The sequence below is a fragment of the Hypomesus nipponensis genome, chromosome 9 (assembly GCF_054491055.1).
Source record: "Hypomesus nipponensis isolate SF chromosome 9, ASM5449105v1, whole genome shotgun sequence".
NCBI lineage: Eukaryota > Metazoa > Chordata > Actinopteri > Osmeriformes > Osmeridae > Hypomesus > Hypomesus nipponensis.
The window spans coordinates 20,081,408-20,101,008 of NC_140369.1; the positions used below are offsets into that span (position 1 = coordinate 20,081,408).

General features: G+C 44.3%; 1 protein-coding gene across 2 annotated transcripts in view; it reads left to right on the forward strand.

Moving 5' to 3' along the window:
- Window positions 1-19,601, forward strand: part of LOC146273438 (plexin-A1-like) — a 159,491-nt gene that overhangs the window by 131,099 nt on the left and 8,791 nt on the right. The window contains exons 16-23 of one of the 2 annotated variants that reach the window (XM_084704296.1): window positions 1,673-1,840; window positions 4,238-4,331; window positions 5,995-6,231; window positions 7,812-7,955; window positions 10,885-11,119; window positions 13,792-13,940; window positions 15,322-15,578; window positions 18,036-18,102. In XM_084704296.1, the coding sequence (XP_084560422.1) occupies window positions 1,673-1,840; window positions 4,238-4,331; window positions 5,995-6,231; window positions 7,812-7,955; window positions 10,885-11,119; window positions 13,792-13,940; window positions 15,322-15,578; window positions 18,036-18,102 (1,351 nt within the window). The remainder of the gene's footprint in view (window positions 1-1,672; window positions 1,841-4,237; window positions 4,332-5,994; window positions 6,232-7,811; window positions 7,956-10,884; window positions 11,120-13,791; window positions 13,941-15,321; window positions 15,579-18,035; window positions 18,103-19,601) is intronic. The other variant, XM_084704297.1, reaches the window with a different exon arrangement.

Consider the following 19,601-nt stretch of genomic DNA (forward strand, 5'->3'; position numbering starts at 1 on the left):
GTTTGTTTGAAAAGCCATGTGTGAATTCACCCAGCATGTGTACGGTATGAGTCACCGGATGTGTGGCACCGCTGCATGGCGAGCTAAGATCCCTCTGCGTTCTTCAGGTGCACAGATTGTTCACACAACCCGTGATCACAGCCCTCAAGCAGAATCTTTTGTTGGCATGTTTTTGTTTATCAATGGAAAAGCCTCAAGAAAAGGGTGCTACGTTTGATTATTGAGATGTACCCATGGCAAACAAAGGACCTCTTCTTCTGCCTGGCGTACCCGCTGGCAGCAGTCTCTCACAGCATCACCATGGACCATGGACATACGTACCTCACAGTGTAGGAGAAACATCCCACTGATGATTTTTTTTTTGATTTTTTGTCTTAGCATTCAGGCAGGCCACCGCTTTAATCAAAGCCTATTTACCCAAGTCATTCATCCCCTTATCTCCCTCTGCAACCACTTTTCTTTCTTTTTCTCTTTCGCTCCTTACTTCAGTTTCTCTCTTTCTCTTGTTCTCTCTTTACCTCAATTTCTCTCTTTCTCCCTCTCTCCTATTCTCTTTGTATTCTTTGTGGTGGTGGACAACAACCTTGTCAAAATATATACGGCATGCAGTAGGAATGAGCGCCACCCGAGTGCTGTGAGAACTGTTTCCGTGGCAACGTGACAGCGGAATGCCAAAAACCTCTGCTTGTTTTTCTTTTTTTTCTCTTTTTCCCCCGTCTTGCTTCTCTGTGCACACCTTTTCAGCAAAGGCCCAGTGAAAGACTGGGCATCAAAATAGCTTCTTATGAGACAACAGGGACACGTTGGGCAAAAAAATTACAGATAAAACTATCCCTGTTTGCCTTCCACTTAGTTCCTCCAGAGATGCAGGTGTATCAATAGAATGTTTGTCTCCATCCATCCCTCGCCCTCTCCATCCCTCCCTCTATTACCATCCCTCCCTCTATTCCCATCCCTCTTATGTCTCTCCCAAAGCTTGATTTTCACCACAGACAAATAATTTATGTGGAAAGTAGTGGACACGCATTGTGTATTGTCTAGATATACGCAGAGTGAATTGAGTCTCTGTAATATCACGGCATATATGCCAACGTGCAATCTCTCTGTGTACTTGCTGACATAAACGCAGGCCTATTCATCTGTCCATGCAACAAACATGTACTTACAAATGTTAACATATACATACACACATGCACTCACACACATAGATTATGATATGAATCAGCCAGTCTTTGCTGTCTCTGCTCTGCCATCAACAAAAAACAAATTTCCTCAAAGGAGCGATGATCTAAGGAGCCGTAGAAAAGTGGAAAGTTTTTTTGCCAGCAGCAGAAACCTTCACAGCACCACACATCTGGCTGAGTGTATGTGCGGGGAGTTGCATCACATAGTGATGACCGGCGTGCTCTGCCTCTCCAAATCCGTCAAAGAGAGATGGAGAGAGCGGGAGGGAGCAGGTCTTTGAAGCAGCCCTCTGTAATTTGGGCTGATGAAACCATAGTTGGCTTGCCCAGAAAGATGCTGGCACGCTCTCCGGTTTTACACATAGTGTGTGTTTCTGCATGCGTGTCAGTTTGTGGGTAGGTGCACTCCTGTGTGGTTGTGTTTTATGTGTGTGCATGACATGCTCCTCGCATCACTGATATGGCACATCAACCCTCTTATCTTTCAGACGGACCGCCAGGGAGATAGTGTGTGTGACGCCTGCAGGCCAGACCACAGGCAACACCCCGGTCATGGTTGACATCAATGCCGCCGAGCTGCGTAACCCCGAGGTCAAGTTCAACTACACAGATGACCCCACCATCCTCAAGATTGAACCTGACTGGAGCATTGCTAGGTAGGAAGACACATGATGGCACGAAGACTGCGCCTGGAAGCCGAATGGCTTGCTGACCTTTAATACATGTTCATGCCCATCGAGACTTGTTACGAATCCCAGTGTTTGGGGTATCTTAGCCTTTCTGCTACCTGCTTAATGACACTGTTGACTTCCCTCCAGCTCAAATCAATTGAATAGTAAAAATAAGGGGTGTGCTGCTTCTTTTTTAGGCATTTATGTGTGTAAAATGGAGGTGGCCATCTTCAAGGGCAGACCTGTGCAATGCAAGTTACTTCACATCCCTTGTCTGAGTTTAAACTTTTTCCATTTTCACATCTGTCTAGTTTCCTTTTAAAATGCCTCTGCTTGAGACAGTCATTATATTGCAAAAAAATTTTTTTACAGTTTATTGTGTGTGCTGTAGATATGGTAGATATGCCTGTAAATATTGTTTAGCTTATTCAAAAGAAATGGAGCACAAGGCTGGAATCTATAATGTACAGAGCAAGGAAGCACACAGCAAGTTGTGTACAGAGCAGGAAATGTATTGAGATGTTAATAGACTCACTAGCATGACCAAGAAACTGGAGTACCGTAAATGCTTCCTTAAGGCCCCGTCACACCATGATGTTCTGGTCAACGTTCTATGACGTTAGAGGAAACGTTGGTTATCATCCATGGTCGCTGGTATAGCGCCAGAAGAGTGTTGGATGCTGGTGACGCCGGTAATCGGCGGTGATTGGCGGAGACCGCTGGTCCCCCAAAAAAGTTTGGAACATGCACAAAAGTTTTCATGGAGACCAGCGTTCTTCAACATTTAATTTTAAGCGCTGGATAACGCTGAAAAACATTTGTGGAACGTTTTACTGTGACTGGCATTACCCTAGGGTTACTTGGTTGTTATTTTTCTTTTGCTTTGCAGTGAACAACTCAGTCACACCTCAACACACTTGTCTAATGTAGACTAATTGCTCGTCGTGCGCCAGGCCCACGTTGTCGCGAGCCAGTGACATGTTATCACATGCTAATAGTTTTCAGGGAGGTCTTACTTGGTCGCTGTCACACGCTCCTCATGCGTCAGTCCCACGCTAGTCACGCGTTAGTCACACGCCAGATGTGTCCACCTCGCCCTAGATCGCTCAAAATTTAACGATTAGAACGTTGACCAGAACGTTATGGTGTGACGGGGCCTTTACTCAAGTATTATCTGTTCTGGAAACTTCCGATCCATAGTGTATTTGTATTGTCTAACAATTAAGTTTTTGCCTAATTGCTGCCCTCCTGTTTGGTGGCTCACTAGTCTCGAAGGAAGTGCTACTCTAGGCCAGTTGAAAGCTCTACTTACATCTCCGCGGCAATTTTGTTTGTGCACTCATTAGTGACCTTATTTCATACATGGTTTCAAAAACCAGCATCTGCCTACATCCTGAATCTTCATAAGACACTTAAAGCTTCCTTGTAAACATCCACAGTGCAGCATAGAGAGCGCATATTATGCAGTTTAAGTTCTTCTAGAGCACCACCTCAACATCCTAAATACACCATCCAGAACTCCAGACAAGGCCTGGGGTTGGCCTAGACGCTTCTCCCTAGATACATGCTCCATCTGGTCCCTTTGAAATAGCACCACATTTCTAGATGTTCTGCCTGGCTGGTCTCTCCCTTTTGTCTGTTGAAAGGGAGTCAGGTGGCTGAGCGGGTAGAGCATCGGGCTAGTAATCTGAAGGTTGCCAGTTTGAATCCCGGCCGGTGCACATGATGTTGGGCAAGGCACTTCTCCCTACTTTCCTCGGGGAGAATGTCCCTGTACTTACTGTAAGTCGCTCTGGATAAGAGCGTCTGCTAAATGACTATATGTAAATGTAATGTAATTGAAATAAATAAATACAATTAGTCCACAAATAAATTGGGAAGGGAGATACGTTTCCTCGCTACGTATCAGTGATAACTTAATAACACCACAGAACGATGTCAAGGTGATATACAGCAGACGTTTCTGTAGACCAACTACATTGACATTAAAAAGGAAGTGAAGAGGGAAATTACTTTTTGCAAGATATTTCAGGGATAAAAATTACATTTGACACTCCCCTGAAGCCAAAATGAGCTTTTAACATTCAAGTAGGGGTCCTTGTATTTCTATCATTACCTGAGAATGAGCAAAATGAATTGGTACCAAATTCTACGGCGAGAGTAGCATTAACATTCATGCTTTGACTGGAGGGTACTTTTTTTCCCTTGGAATAAGGAGATATATTAACGTATGTGTTATCTGGTGCATTTTCTGAGGAGATCTTTCGTAAACCTGTAAGATATCACACAAATGGGCCCATTTTGCAGGTGTCAGATCATTACTGAGCTGTTCATCCGTGATCAGTTTTGTAATTTGGTTGTGGCTATTTTCCTCTCTTCCAGTGGTGGAACTCTCTTGACCATCACTGGCACCAACCTGGCAACCATCAAAGAGCCAAAGATGAGAGCTAAGTATGGGGGAGCCAAGTCTGCCAATGTAAGTGTTTGACCTGCACAAATAGTTATTGATAAAATGGGGAAGCATAAACATACACACAAAGACACACCCAAATACAACTTAACGGTCACTCACCTTAAGGCCTGTTTATGTGTGTTTTTGATGTTGAATCTCTTTTTAGCGGGTTAACCTTTGAAATGTCAACCAGCAATAAACCAGTGCTGGCAAATCCCTGTCTCACCTTGCACCACAGGGCTGGGCTAACCTTTCTCCTAGTCGTCCCTTCCCCTGTACTTGAGGAAAACATTCCCTTCATTTCCATTGTCCCCTCAGTTAAATGTGTATTTTCTTTGACCTATAAACATAGTTTCTTTCCGTGTTTCATTGTGCGGTTTCAAACCTTGTTAGCATGCGGGCGCTAACACACGGTGATAAGTAACATGCCGGAGGGAGGTTGAAGGCTTATTCATGAAAAAGCTCAAACATATCCAACAGATTCCGTATGGTGCTGTTTGTATCGTGTGTTTGTTGCAGATGCGAACCTGAGTTTTTTGGGTTCTACAGGGACTAAGGTCATGATATCAGCCATGATTATTCAGGGGTGGATCTAGAAAAATATTCATGGGTGGCAAGAGGGTGGCAGGAGATTTGAGGTGTGGCACCCCGTGGCAGAAGTGTGTGAGATAAAAATGAAAAAACTAAAGGCTGTGCAACATGTATGCATAGTCAGTGAACACTCTGAAATGAATTTGAGGATTATAGGTTCCATGACCAAAAAGCTATTGAAGTTTGAAGATTTATTTTGAATAAAAAAAAAAAGAAATTATAACCTGAGATGAAAATTAACAGAATAAAAGCTGTGCAGCATGAATGCATATGTCTTCAACAGTTTAACATTATTTTGACGCTCCTAGTTTATGTTGTTGAAAAGCTATTGACTTTTGAAATTTGTAGTTTGTTGATAATCCCTAAACATACGCGTTGTTTAGGCAGCCAAAAGTATTGGCTAAGCGGACGGTCATAGCGGTGCTTAACACTGGTTAAAATAACACAATACTGGGCGTCCAAATATCTGTTGAATATCGAACTTCAAACTAATCTTACCATGGTCATCTTAGTTGTTGCTTTCCCAAAGCATTCACGAGTTAACGTTATTAACATTAATTCAACAGAAAAACTAACGTTGCAACTCTGTTAGCCCTGCACTTTTCTAATTATTCTTAATCATTAATAGAAAATTGCTTAACACCTCATTCCTCCGGTGTGGTCTGCTGTCCGTGCCGACTATTCCTTCCTTGAGTTGGAGCCTTCTATGGTCAGTTGGCGCCTTCCTTGTGTTCAAATGAAAGCAACTTCGGTCGGCGGAGTGGGGAAGATGGCTACAGGGTGGCAGTTGCCACCCCATGCCACTCCGGTAGATCTGCCCCTGCGTTTATTACTAAGACTTGTCGTCTTTTATACAGTAGCTACCATGAGTACACAGCAGAATGTTGTTGCTGTGTTTCTAATACATTTTATATACTAGTTTAGCAACAAATAACCTTAAAAGATCAACTTTAATCTTTTTTTCCCCTTAAACAGAAAGCATGGTTTGTAGGTTTGTAATCCTCTCTATCTCTCGCTTTCGCTCTCTCTCTCTCTGTCTCTGTCTCTCTCTCTTTCTCTGTCTCTCTTGTGCTCCCTCTATGCCTCTCTCTGTCAGAACTGCACAGTGCTGAACAACACAGTCATGGTCTGCCTTGCGCCCTCTGTGGCTGGCTCAGAGAAGGGCTTCTACGAGGCAGGCAGCAGCCCTGACGAGATTGGCTTCATCATGGACGACGTGCGCTCCACTCTGGTGGTCAACGAGACCTTCAGCTTCTACCCCGACCCCGTGTTTGAGCCCCTCAGCCTCTCCGGTATAATGGAGCTAAAACCTGGCTCTCCACTTATCCTCAAGGTAAGAGGCCGATATGGAGATGAGAGATAGGCCCCACGATGGAGCCGTTGGAGGGCTATAGTGGAACACATACTGAAGGGGCCCACCATGGAGGAATATGGACTAAGTGTGGAAATAAAGGTTATAGTAAAGAATATACAGGCCATAATTGATGGTGGGGCATATGGGGGAAAAAGGATATAGGTGAACGTCTAAAGCTGACATTGTAGGGTGGGCCCCAGTGTGGAGGAAGGATGTGACGGAGAACAAGAGAAGAATAAAGGACTGTGATATGGTTTCTTTTAGATAGGGTTTATTTTACAGTAGGAAGCCCGAAGTTGGAGGAATCCTCTTGAGAGAATGAGAGCTCTAAGATAGAGCATATGTCCACTATGGACACCTGAAGAATGGGATGCATACTGTACTCTCCAGGATCGAGGCAGAATGATCAAAATGATGATTGAGTCATTTTTGGAGCAGAAGATCAACATTCCTGTTGTGCATCACCTTCAAAAGCCATTCTCCAAATGGTGTGTTCCACCTACCCATCAGTAGACTGTCTGGAATGTATCAAATGACTTTGTCCCCTCACTCTCAAAGGATTCCATCAACAATTGTTGCAGGTGGAGCTATTTCTTTCCACCTCCAAACACTTTGAGTCAATGTATCCATAAAATGCCCTACCCGGTTCAGCCTAATCTCAGCCAGTGATAGGAACTGATAGAACTTCAAAAGTGTATTTTAAGAGCCAAATAAGGGTTGGAAAGTGGTGTTGGTAAAAAGCACCCACAGATATTTTACCTGTACTGTTCCTTATATCCAGATAAGGAGTATGCGAACAAATGTTTACTTTTGCAATATAGACACTTCCAAATGCTTTTGAAACCAGAGTGCTGTGTGTGTGTGTGTATATATATATATATGTATTTATTTAAACACACATTGCCTCACTGCTCACTTTTTTTTGCAATGGCACCCTTTTTCTTGAACTTCAGAGAGTGAGAGAAAAAAGAGAATCACACCGCTATTTCATGGAAATTAAACTTTTTTTTTTCATCAGCCTATAAAAAGGGTCTAGGGAAATGAGAAATCGTGACTCGCAAAACATTAAATAAAAATTCCATAATTGAACCTTTGATTCTGGCATTTTCCATGTGCAGAGAAGCTCAAAAGGCACAGGAATGAAGCTGAAAGCAGGGAAAATATTCAGCATCTTAAATAATTACAGCTAAAGTAGACGTGCATCAGATTTTTCCAAGCAATTAATTCCCTCCCCCCTGCGAAGCCTTATGGGTAAAGGGAACTGTTGTGGGTGGTTGGGATGTTTAGAGGCTTTCTATTTAACCTCCTCCCCTCCCTTCCTAATTGGTTCCACCTCAACCAACAAGACAGAATGTGTGTGTGTGTGTGGAGGTATGCGTCCGTTTTAGGCTGAACTAGATGACACCAAACCCAAATCCCTCAGGGAGTCTACAAACACGGTCGGGAAGATATGCTTGCAATAGTCTGCTTGTTGCGTATGTGTGTGTACAAATGTGTGTGTCGTTGTATTTTTATGGTTTGGCACAAGGGTTAAAGCTGTGTGGAACTTCTCTCTCCAGGGAAAGAACTTGATCCCGGCGGCTCCGGGGAACTCCAGGCTGAACTACACCGTGTTGATCGGGGACACACCCTGTGCCCTCACCCTGTCTGAAAGCCAGCTGCTCTGTGAGTGGCCCAACCTGACTGGAGAACATAAAGTCACGGTGAGTAAAACCCCTACTCTTCTTACTTTGTTTGTGGTCCTGCACTTGAAGCTTGCACTTATTCCTACCCTTATGAACATGTGCTTATACTTGTGCATGTAAAGAATATGTGCCTACACTTGCGTATATAGGCACAGTCTACGTGCGTATACACATACACTTGTGAGTCCAGAGTCGCACAAATTTGTAAATTTACTATACTTACACTTATGAACATACAAACATCATAGAATAAACGCCAAGTTTTTATGCTGTTATAGCAGATCATATCACTTTTAATTTATAGTTACAGAATAATCCCCCCCCCCCATGGCTGCATACAATTCCAGTTACTTTCCTTTACTACTCTACCTGTTTTCTGTTTGTTACTTATCCTCCTCTGAAGCTCTTCATGTTCAGGTGTAATTTATTTCCTGTACTGGATGTATATGTATTTGTCGCTATGTTCCCTTTTACTCCTCCTTCTCTCCACGTTCTCTTTCCCCCTTTCCATTTTTCAGTCCTTTCTTTTGTCATCTCTTCTTTTTATCCAGCAGTTCATTCATCCTCTGACACTTCTCCCTCTTTGGCGTACGCACCCTTTTTGTCATGGACTAAGCCACTTTTCCCCAGTGCACTATATTCGCTTGCCATTCACATACAAAGCCACATATGGGGCTCACACACACACGTACAAGGATTCGTCTTCTATCACTATGTTGGCTGCGTTCCTTGCTTCGGCACTGCGAACCTATTGAAAAATTAGCATTCTCCTTGCCTTCCCTCTCTGCAGGGATTTGAATGGTATTGGTATTCAGTGCAGGCCAGAATGGCCTGTGGGTGAAAAAGGCCCCCATATCAATTTTTACAGTCCCTCGGTTATACGTATGCGCTTTATAGATATAGGCCGGTAAAAAAGACAACAACAAAAAAGACATCACAGTGCATTTGTGGCCATATAGCCTAATTTTCTATATGTCAGGGGATCTGGTGCTGGTTTGAATTGATATAATATAAGCCTTCTGTTGTTGTGGTGTTACGGAAGCCCCAAACTGGAGGTGGAGCTTGAGGGCACAGATGTTAGTTTGTGTGACCTACATATCAAGGGTGAACCTGGCACAGTTTACCCCTTGTGTGCTAGTTTTGAGGTGCCATTTATTTTGTTAATGTTTTGTGCAAACATTTTTAAATAAAACAATGTGTATATTTTGTGGATCACTTAATTGTCTTATGATTCTACACAGTGTTTGTATCGTGGGCAGGGTTTGAAATGAACGTTTTTGATCACCAGCCAATGTGGCTGGTAACTTTCTAAATTTACCAGCCATTCTGAATTTCCACTAGCCAAATTTATTCTGGCGAAAATAAGAACAATTATGAGTTTCACCAAATCCTACCAAACTGACTCCAGATCAGCACATACACACATGGACATGGGGCACGCCTACATACACACATGCCCTGTGCGCATTTACATGTGCCTAATGCTCTCAGTCTCCTGAGCAAATCTCCTGAAAACTGGTTTTAATGCTGGCATACTAAACATTTGGTGTTACTTTGTAGATATTACAATAGATTTGGCAATGATAGCAATGCTGTTGGACTTTAAAAGCACTGTATATGGTTTGGCAGGGGAATATTTTGAGTTCTGATTTTGGGCTGGTTTTGATTGGCCATTGGGCTGGTTTTGTCACACAGAGCTGGCAACCCTGACTCCTGCCCATACATTTACAGTAACGTTTTTGTCCTAAGCAGGCATTAATGAAATCGACCTAATATACTCTTTATAAGAACAGTGTATTTACATTACAGAAGACTGTCAGTAAGCAACATAATGTTTATTTCGCGTAGACTACATGCGGCAATCCTTACAAAACATGAAAACATTTTCATTGTCAAACACAAGCCATTCCCAACCCGTCAGTCATTTGGCATTACATTTTATTTTCTTCGTTTCTCTAGTGCTATCAATATCCTAATCCCCTGCCTCGTTCCTCTTCTCAACCCAGAAGTGTGTTCACCGCTGCATTAAGTTAACTTTTTACCTTACCACTTTAGCTAGCTTATGACCTCCTATGAATGATCCTCTTAGCTTCGTTTTACTTCTTCCTTGTGTTTTCTCGTGGACGCTCTGTTCGTTTCCACGGTTTCTCGCACTGATTTCACTTCAAACTGCGCGCAGCCAATGGGCGTATAAAACGTTATTATGTAGCATTACGGCACAGTGTTCATGGGAAACTTAACTTTGGGAAGTACTGCCAGGGGGATAAATGACCGAAAACCATGTAGAGAACAGAGCCTTATGTATCATTCATGTGTCACCGGCCAAACTGGCTAGTGAGTTTTTATTAACACCCGCCAAAATGAATTTTAACCCGCATTTGGCGGGTTGGCGGGTGTTCATTTAGAAACCTGTGTACAGTGTAATCAGCTACGCTAATAAATGTGTGCGTGTTTAATGGCCAGCAGGGTATCCTTGCTGCTACACACACCATCTATCTATAATGTAGCAAACAAGCCCGCTAGCTAGCAGCTAGTGTTAGCATGAACTGTTGACAGCTTGTTTGTTGGTGCTGTGTTGCTGCTCCTGCTGGGGGAATAAATTAATGTCATGTGAAAAAGTAGAGGGTATCTATCCTACTATCCATACATGTGAAAACGATAGTGTGAACATTCTTATCTAAATTGACATTGACCATATGATACAACTTACTTACTATACTGACTAAACACGTGTGTTTAGTCAATTACATTTTTTTTTCTAAATCCCCTTAGTATTAGCTAGACTTTGCTCCTTTTGTATAGTTAGACCACATATTTAAGTTTCAAGATTCCTATATGTTTAATGTATGCACCTTCCTGCCAAAGTAAATTCCTTGTCTGTGCAAACATTCTTGGCGAATAAAATCCCTTCTGATTCTGATTCTGGTGTGTGTGTTTTCCACTCCAGGTAAAAGTGGGGGGCTTTGAGCACTCTCCCGGGACACTCCAGATCTACTCCGACAGTCTCCTCACCCTACCCGCCATCATTGGCATTGGAGGTGGTGGCGGCCTTCTCCTACTGGTCATTATTGTGGTGCTCATAGCCTATAAGAGGAAGTCACGGGATGCCGACCGCACCCTCAAGCGCCTGCAGCTTCAGATGGACAACCTGGAGTCCAGGGTGGCCCTGGAGTGCAAGGAGGGTAAGGGTGTTTTTGGAACGCTGCAGTCTCAACACAGGGAGAACCTTTTACGGAATGTGTTGCTGTGCCTGGTCTCTCTCTCTGAAGTTTATCTAGGGTATCTCTCTCTCTCTTCATCTGGCGTCCTCCCTTCCTGTGACTTCCTTATTGCTCCCCATCTTTAGTTCTCTCTCTTTCTTTCCCCCTTTCACCCACCCTCCCTCCTTCTATATTACCCTCTGCTGTCTTTTCTCCTCTTTGTCTCGCTGTCCTCCTTTGCGAAACTCTCCCCCTTCTCTCTGTACCTCATTCTTTCACGGATGTCTCTCTAGCTCTCTCCCTCTCCCTCTATGAGCTGCCTCCCCCCTGCTGTTCTCTGGTTCCTCTTGGTGGGTTTCCAGATGAACACTTTGATCAGGGCCCGCCACCAGATGTTGGGTTTCTCCCTGTGCGAGGTCTGCCTGGCTGGCCTTTCTGCTCCTCAGGGAGGGATGGAGGGAGAAAGGGAGGAATAGAGACAGATAGGGATGGAGGGATGGGTCTGCGGGGGAGAGTGGGCAGAAGAGAGAATAAGGTGGGAAGAGCTGCATAGTGAGACATAGCCAGCAAGGGGTGGGTAGGTAGGTAGGTAGGTAGGTAGGTAGGTAGGTAGGTAGGTAGGGAGGGAGGGAGGGAGGGAGGGAGGGAGGGAGGGAGGGAGGGAGGGAGGGAGGGAGGGAGGGAGGGAGGGAGGGAGGGAGGGAGGGAGGGAGGGAGGGAGGGAGGGAGGGAGGGAGGGAGGGAGGGAGGGAGGGAGGGAGGGAGGGAGGGAGGGAGGGAGGGAGCAGCTGCATTGCCTCACATTAACATTTATATGTTTAGCAGACGTGCTCTATCCAGAGGGAGTATAGTGAAGCTGTCAGTTGTTTGTTGGTGTAGAGAGAGAAAAATAGAGAGCTAGACAGCAAAAGAACGAGGGAGCCCAGTCGACTTGGAAAAATACAGAGTGAAAGAAAGTGGCTGGGTTGATTTAGAAAGCCATATGTTATGCTTTTTATCGACATTCATCCTCCTTCTCCGCAGCACTAAGCCTTAACCTATACTATTAACACCACCAACCTGATCAGCAACAAACAATACTAATATCGGGCGTCAGGTGGCTGAGCGGTTAGGGAATCGGGCTAGTAATTTCAAGGTTGCCAGTTCGATTCCTGGTCGTGCTAAATGACGTTGTGTCTTTGGGCAAGGCACTTTACCCTACCCCCCTCCGGGGAATGTCCCTGTACTTACTATAAGTCGCTCTGGATAAGAGCGTCTGCTAAATGTAAATGTAATATCGCTGGTATATTTTGTTCTTTCTCAATGGAGAGGGCTTTGTTTAAAGTACCTTTTCAGTGTTGTTTTCAAGTAACTCCATCTATGTGTTTTGCGCATGCTACTGTTGTCTGTTCCATGGACACACAAGATTCATGAGCACACACATACAAACACACACTGCACATGCACACACACAGACAGGACCATTTGGTCACTGAGTCTAGTGTTGCTCAGTCTGGAGGGTCACAGCCTTGTCTGTCCCCCACTGTCAACACAGTCTGGACGCTTAGATGGAGGAGAGGAGGGCGAGGTGGCAGTGGGTTGGGGGGGCTGATGAAAGGGCAAGGGGAAAGAGCACAAGATAAACAGATGGAGAGATGTGTAAAGGTATAAGAGCAGAGAGATAGCTCTGCAAAAAGGAGGGGGAATAGATGAAGGTGAATGAGTAGAGGTGGATTCATGGGAGAGAAGAGAGGATTCAAGGAGAGATGGATAAAGGGATAGAGGGATAGAGGGAGAGAGGAGAGATGGATAGGGGTATTGGAAATAAATGTATAGAGGGGCAGGAAAAAAAGAGAAATAGGGAGAAACCGATTAAAGATACACACCTAGGGGAGAGATGGATAGAGGGCAAGACGGAAGTCAAGGAGAGAGATGGATCGAGAGAGGTCGAGGGAGGGAGAGGGAGAGAAAGGTAGAGGAGTGTGACCTCAGAGAAAGCTCCTTGTGGGGAGAGAGGCAAAGAAAGAGAGATGATGTGACACAAACCATCTGTTAGTCAGAGTTAATTTCATTATTTGTTCATGGGGGTCTCGCTATTCTAAATTATACATGCAGGCATACACACACACTTTTCTCTGAAGTAAAGAGTGTTAACCTGTTCTTTACTAACTATAAAGGTGATGTTTAGTCTGTAAGTATAAAAAGTTATAAAAAAAAAGGAAAATATGGAAAGGGAATATGGTACAGGGGTTCTACCACACATGCATTGCGTCGTATTACAAACTTGTTGACAGGGAAAAAAATGCATGATTCACAGTCGAATGCATGGTGTTGGCACTACTGGGTCCGCTGTGCTCTTGAGTGCAGTGGGCGTGTCTATGCGTGTCAAGGCTTGTGCAACATTGAAACTGAGTTGCATCTGATGGGCCCGACAGGTCTTGTCAGCCTATACCAGACTATGCTATCAGAGCTTTAGAGGAGAAGCAAATATAACCCTATGTAGATCAATGTTCAGCTTTGCAAGGTACTGTTAATGGAGCTTTCTGACCTGTAAAGGATTTTCTTATATTGGAAATCACACTCATGTAAATCTTCATTCATTGTTTTCTTCTACTGTTCATTTACTGTTTACCTAATTTTTCACTGTTCTAATTATTATTTTTTGTCCCTGACAGCATTTGCCGAGCTGCAGACAGATATTCACGAGCTGACCCAGGAGTTAGACGGAGCTGGCATCCCGTTCCTGGACTACCGCACCTACGCCATGAGGGTCCTCTTCCCTGGCATCGAGGACCACCCCGTGCTCAAGGAGATGGAGGTACGGGTCAGTAGCACACACACACGCTATGGTCTTTGACAGCTGGGTTTGACAATGAGGTTGGGTTCAGGAGTGGCCAGTTCTAAAGGTTTTAGGTTAGTGAAGATTAGTTACTGAGGCCAAGGAGAATCTCTTTTCCACAGATCACATAGGTGGCTTATGTGTCTGCTATGCTCTATTTTATACATGTTCGGTTTTCAATATTTACAATTAATTGCATTATGCAGTGCATAATTGTTTATTAATGGCACTGTGGAACCAAAAGATAGTTCCCTAGAGCTGTATACCCCAGAACTTGCACACCAAGCAGTCTCAAGCAATGCTAAATCAAGAAAATAAATGATTTCAAATTGTATTTAGGACCATGACCAGTGTTTTCATTGACATGGTCAGGTAATACCACCTGGGGCCAACACTCCCTCGTCTTGTCTTGTCCGAACAAAAAAATACTTCTACAGTAACACTCCGTAGAACTGATAGATTGCTTCTACAACAGCTAGCAGGTTCAAGGCCTGAAAAAATAAAACACTTACACGTTCCAATGAAACACTCCTCTCCTCCATTCCACCCTCTTCATCCCTCAAGAGGAATGATAGATCTGCGCAGAGCGACGACAGGATAGCAAGCAATATACTCCCTATGTAGCAATGAACATGAAAATACTATTATACACATGCGTACACACGTGGCATACACACTCATGCATGTGGCTCAAGCTTACAGGCTTGCTTTCACACATAGACACACGGGATGTATTATCTTTTTTGGTGCATGTATGTTGTCAGTGATTGGTGACTTTCCATTGTTAAGGAACATGTGTACTGCATGAAGATATATCTACAGTACCAGTATGAACAGTATTTCTGTGTGTGGGGGAGAGATGGAGAGGGAAGGAGAAAGGGAAAGATAGATAGATACGGAGACCACACACAGCATTGGATTTTTATTTGTACCTCCTATGCAATCAGAGGAGCTTTGCTTCTGTAGCAGTCGGATCAATTTCTTATTAGACTCTAAGGTTCACCTTCCTACTGTGCTGTCACCCCTCGCTTCTCTCAAAGGAGCCAGGCTCTCCGTTTGACTAGAGGGGGATAGAAAAGAGAGAAATGTGAGAGGGAAAAGTTAGCGGGAGAGAGAGTGGGGAAATGTATTTGCATGTACATTTGAGAGACTACTCAAGTCCCGCTGCTGGTTCATACATGCTACCAGAACTATTAGACACCGTGTTTGGTGCATGCGTTCGGAATTCATCTTTCACTTACGTTCTCAACGCTCACCGTGCTCGTTTGCCACCCTCACAACTGTATTGACCTATCAATCCCCTCCTTCCATTCCCTCCTTTTCCCTCTGTTTCCCTCCCTATGCCTTCCCTCCGTCCGCTCCCCAGGTCCAGGCCAATGTGGAGAAGGCACTAACGCTGTTCGGCCAACTCCTCACCAAGAAGCACTTCCTTCTCACCTTCATCCGCACGCTGGAGGCCCAGCGCTCCTTCTCCATGCGTGACCGCGGCAACGTGGCGTCCCTCATCATGACAGCACTGCAGGGCGAGATGGAGTACGCCACGGGTGTCCTCAAACAGCTGCTCTCCGACCTCATCGACAAGAACCTGGAGAGCAAGAACCACCCCAAGCTACTCCTTAGAAGGTGGGTGTGATGTTGTTCGTCCATGGTGTTGTGTGAAGTACCATGAGATTAACAGCTATTTGGCAGCCGGTGACCAATTTGAATAATTTCTTTGTATGGTTTTGAAGCCGGCTAACCAAAAAAAAGAAAAAAGCTGTGAGGGGATGGATGAATGAAGAAAAGAAAGAACATTTTTGGGATGTGGCCCATAGGGGCTTGGCTGTAGAGGATAGTGGCTGTTCTTGGGATCTGGCGGAGGCGTGGGGTGAGCGCAAACCTTTACCGCCCTCCTCAGTGTCCCCATCTCCTTCCTCATTTCTCTCCTCCCTTTCAGGGCTGTCTGTGTCAAAGCATATTATACCCTTGAGCACACATGTGCCCCCATAGGAACAGTAGACAGGCAAGAGAGACATGACGAGGAGAGAAAGATGTAGGGATGAAGAGAGTGAGCTTGAGACGGGGGGGTGGGTAGGTTGAGGGAGAGACAGATATGTAGGGTAAGATTCTTTGAAGAACCCCAAGAGTGACCTTTTGTTTGCATAGGGAGAGAGACAGGTAGGTAGACTGGTAGGTAGACTGGTAGTTAGACTGGTAGTTAGACTGGTAGTTAAACTGGTAGATAGACTGGTAGGTAGACTGGTAGGTAGACTGGTAGGTAGACTGGTAGGTAGACTGGTAGGTAGACTAGTAGGTAGACTGATAGTTAGACAGGTAGTTAGACATAAAGGCAGACCGGGAGGGACACAGGAAGGTAGACGGAGAGAGAGACAGGGAGGGATATGGGACAGAGGAGGGAGATGGCTACATACATAAGGTAACTGAAACAGCAAAATGCAAAAAAGGAACTCTGATAAAATGGATATGTCTAAATACATGGGAATTTATACATAAACAATAAAAAAGTTATCCCCCTCCTCTTCAGAGATAATGAATTAAAATCTAATCAAATAAATTACTTTTAGACCGTCTGCAGCAAGATGTCTGCACATCGCTACAAATCTCCCCCCTAAGGCGTTCAGACACGACACACATGCTTCCCTACTATGCTAACTAGCCCGGAGCAGCTACAAAAGGCAAACACACTCAATGTTGTGTTATATTCAGGTGCATGTTCCTGTTCTCGTTCCTCTTATTCCACTGGCTAACAGTGACAAGCCATGAAAGACATTTCTTATAAATTCCTAATCGTTAAGTCTTTGTAAATATTTTACTTAATACACGTTTTGCTGTCAGACCACTATAAAAATACGTCATGCCCCTCTTTCAATACACCAATAAGTGACTTCACTTTGCCCCATGTTGTTAATTGTCTAGATAGAGAGAGGGGGGAAAGGGAACGAGCTGAAGCTGTAGGGACACGGCCCACTTTCAACCAACCCACTAACCCACTAGCCCGACCTCAACGCAAGTCTAGCAAAGCCATCATTGGATTCATCTTCTTCTGAAGAGTAAACACAGTCTAAGGGAATGTATAATTAACTAGGCTCTGGAGCTTCAATACTAAAAAAGGATTGATGAAGAAGGAGAGGGATTGTGTGTGTGTGTGTGTGTGTGTGTGTGTGTGTGTGTGTGTGTGTGTGTGTGTGTGTGTGTGTGTGTGTGTGTGTGTGTGTGTGTGTGTGTGTGTGTGTGTGTGTGTGTGTGTGTGTGTGCGTGCGTGCGTGCGTGCGTGCGTGCGTGCGTGCGTGCGTGCGTGCGTGCGTGCGTGCGTGCGTGCGAGACAGAGAGAAAAAAAATGTATTTCCCCAACGTCCCTTTCGTCACATTGTCTCAGCACCGACCTTTTTTTGTAGCTGTTTAACAAATTAGATGTAATAAAGTCTGTTAATTACAATGGGTTTAAATTCGTCTGTTTTCTGGTGGTGGTGGGGGCGAACCTTTTGTGAGGTTTCCTTTATTGTGCTTCAGGTTTTTGATTAACGAGAGAAGGTAGCAAAGCATACTAATTGCCATAAATATATATATTTTTTATAATTAAGATTGGTGGGTTTTGCTTTGAGAAGGAGTGAGAGAGAGACATGGAAACACAGAGAAAGAATCTAAATGAGGGGGTTTGTTATTCAAGTCAATTTGTTTGTGTAGGAGGAGAGTGTTTGCAGGGTAACTGTGCAATGTTGAATTATTTCATGTATGCTCTTTGAAGTTGCGGGCATGTTAAATACTGTTTCCCACCAAAAGTTTGCATGGTTCTTGCTGCTGAAGGTGCCTTGGTTTATTCTTGTCTCCCTTGAGGAGATAGCAGCAAGCCATTTGAAACCTGAAGTTTCTTAGCACCATGAGCCTGAATGCTGTTTTTTTAGTCAAGGCCTGTTGGCTTTAGATGATTTATTTTCCTCCTACAGTCTTGATGGTCCTGCTGCCTGACTTTTATTGTATCTCCCAAATGTTTCCTTTTTTTAATTCTTTTTATTTCTTTCTCCACCTTTCTTACCATCTTCCAACCTATCTCTATCTCCCTTTCGGTCAATACTCTCCTAGGACTGAGTCAGTGGCTGAGAAGATGCTCACCAACTGGTTCACCTTCCTCCTGTACAAGTTCCTCAAGGTAAGTCCTTCTCCGCAACAAACACATGCAAGCACACACCTGCCGTCCAACACAAGCTTTTGAAGCAAGCTGCGCTAATGCCATTGGTGTATCGGGACGTCGCGGATGAAATGAGACTCACACACACACACTCGGCTAAATATCGCAGGCTCCCAGCTGCACAAACAGATAACGCCAAGGTAGGCGACTACCCATCCCTCGTCTTCTTCCCTCTTTCATGTATCTTAAGTCGCTTCTGGAGGTTTTATAGCTGCACCGATGTTTCAGGAATTGGTCTTCAGCCATGGTTTGTTACAACTGCAGTTTGCATCAGTGTAGCCTGTTGTACAAACCTCTCTTTTCTCCCTTGGTGGTCCTTTTTCTGACAGGGTGGGAGTGTGTGAAGAACGCAGGCTAAAAAGTGTGTGTGTGTGTGTGTGTGTGAGGACATATATGGCATGTGTGCGTTTAGAAGTGATGCCACAAGCATCAAAGACACTATTCTCTGTGTAGTTCTCCATGTACTTCTCGCTTCCTCTCTCTCTCCCTCTACTCCATAGTTATCGTATATTTAAGTTATCCATAGGAATATTATGCTGCTCAAAATGGGAAGAACAAAACAATTTTGCTGTTCACCTGCAGCTCATTGGTTGTAAAACAACAGCGAGTATCTTGCTGGACAGCAATCACCCACCCCCTCACCCAGGGAGAAGGGGGATGGGTGTCCCACAGAACGTGTGTGGTTTCAATTTTAGCTTCAAAAGTGTCTAATCTGAGCCAGGCCTATCAAAGAGGGTGTTTGGGCGAGCTCGCCTGTCTGTTTTTGTCTCGTTAACAGCTGTCGTTCTAATGACAACAGTATTTTGAGGGAGAAAGAGGGGAAGTAACAGAGAGAAATGAAAGGATTGGGGGGCCTTAGAGTATGAATATTCATCAAAGACTAAAGAAAGCTTGGTACTTGGTACTTTCCAATGCACTCTCTTTTGACCTGAAGGACGTAGTACAATGTGACATGGCAAGAATTGAGCAAGGGATCAAGTGTGTACTGAGAGCGTACTGAATCATACTGGTACAGTCGAAGACAGGAAGCAGAATTGAATTAGGAGGTAGATGATGATGTATATTAGATGAAAGTAGAGAAAGAGAGGGAACCGATCAGTCCCACATTCCAACCTCTTTGCAGAGCTACAGAAACTGTCAGCCTAAAGAAATATGGAGGGATGTGACGGAGCAAAGAATGAGGGGTTTGTGCAACAGCTGGTCAATTGAGGTAACAAGAAAAATTTATTGAAAAGCTGAGAGAACCCTGACAGCCACCATCTCCTCGCCTCGTTGACACATTTCTCACACCAAACTGCTTCTCAAGCACTTTTCACTCTGGAGTCATTAACCTTTCGATTAACTTCAACATCAATTGCCACCAATGTTTTTGCCCCTTTATAGTGCCAAGAGGTCTTGGTGTGTACATTCTCAAACCCCTGCCCACCTTATTAAAGGGTGTTTTTTTTACTCAGATTCAA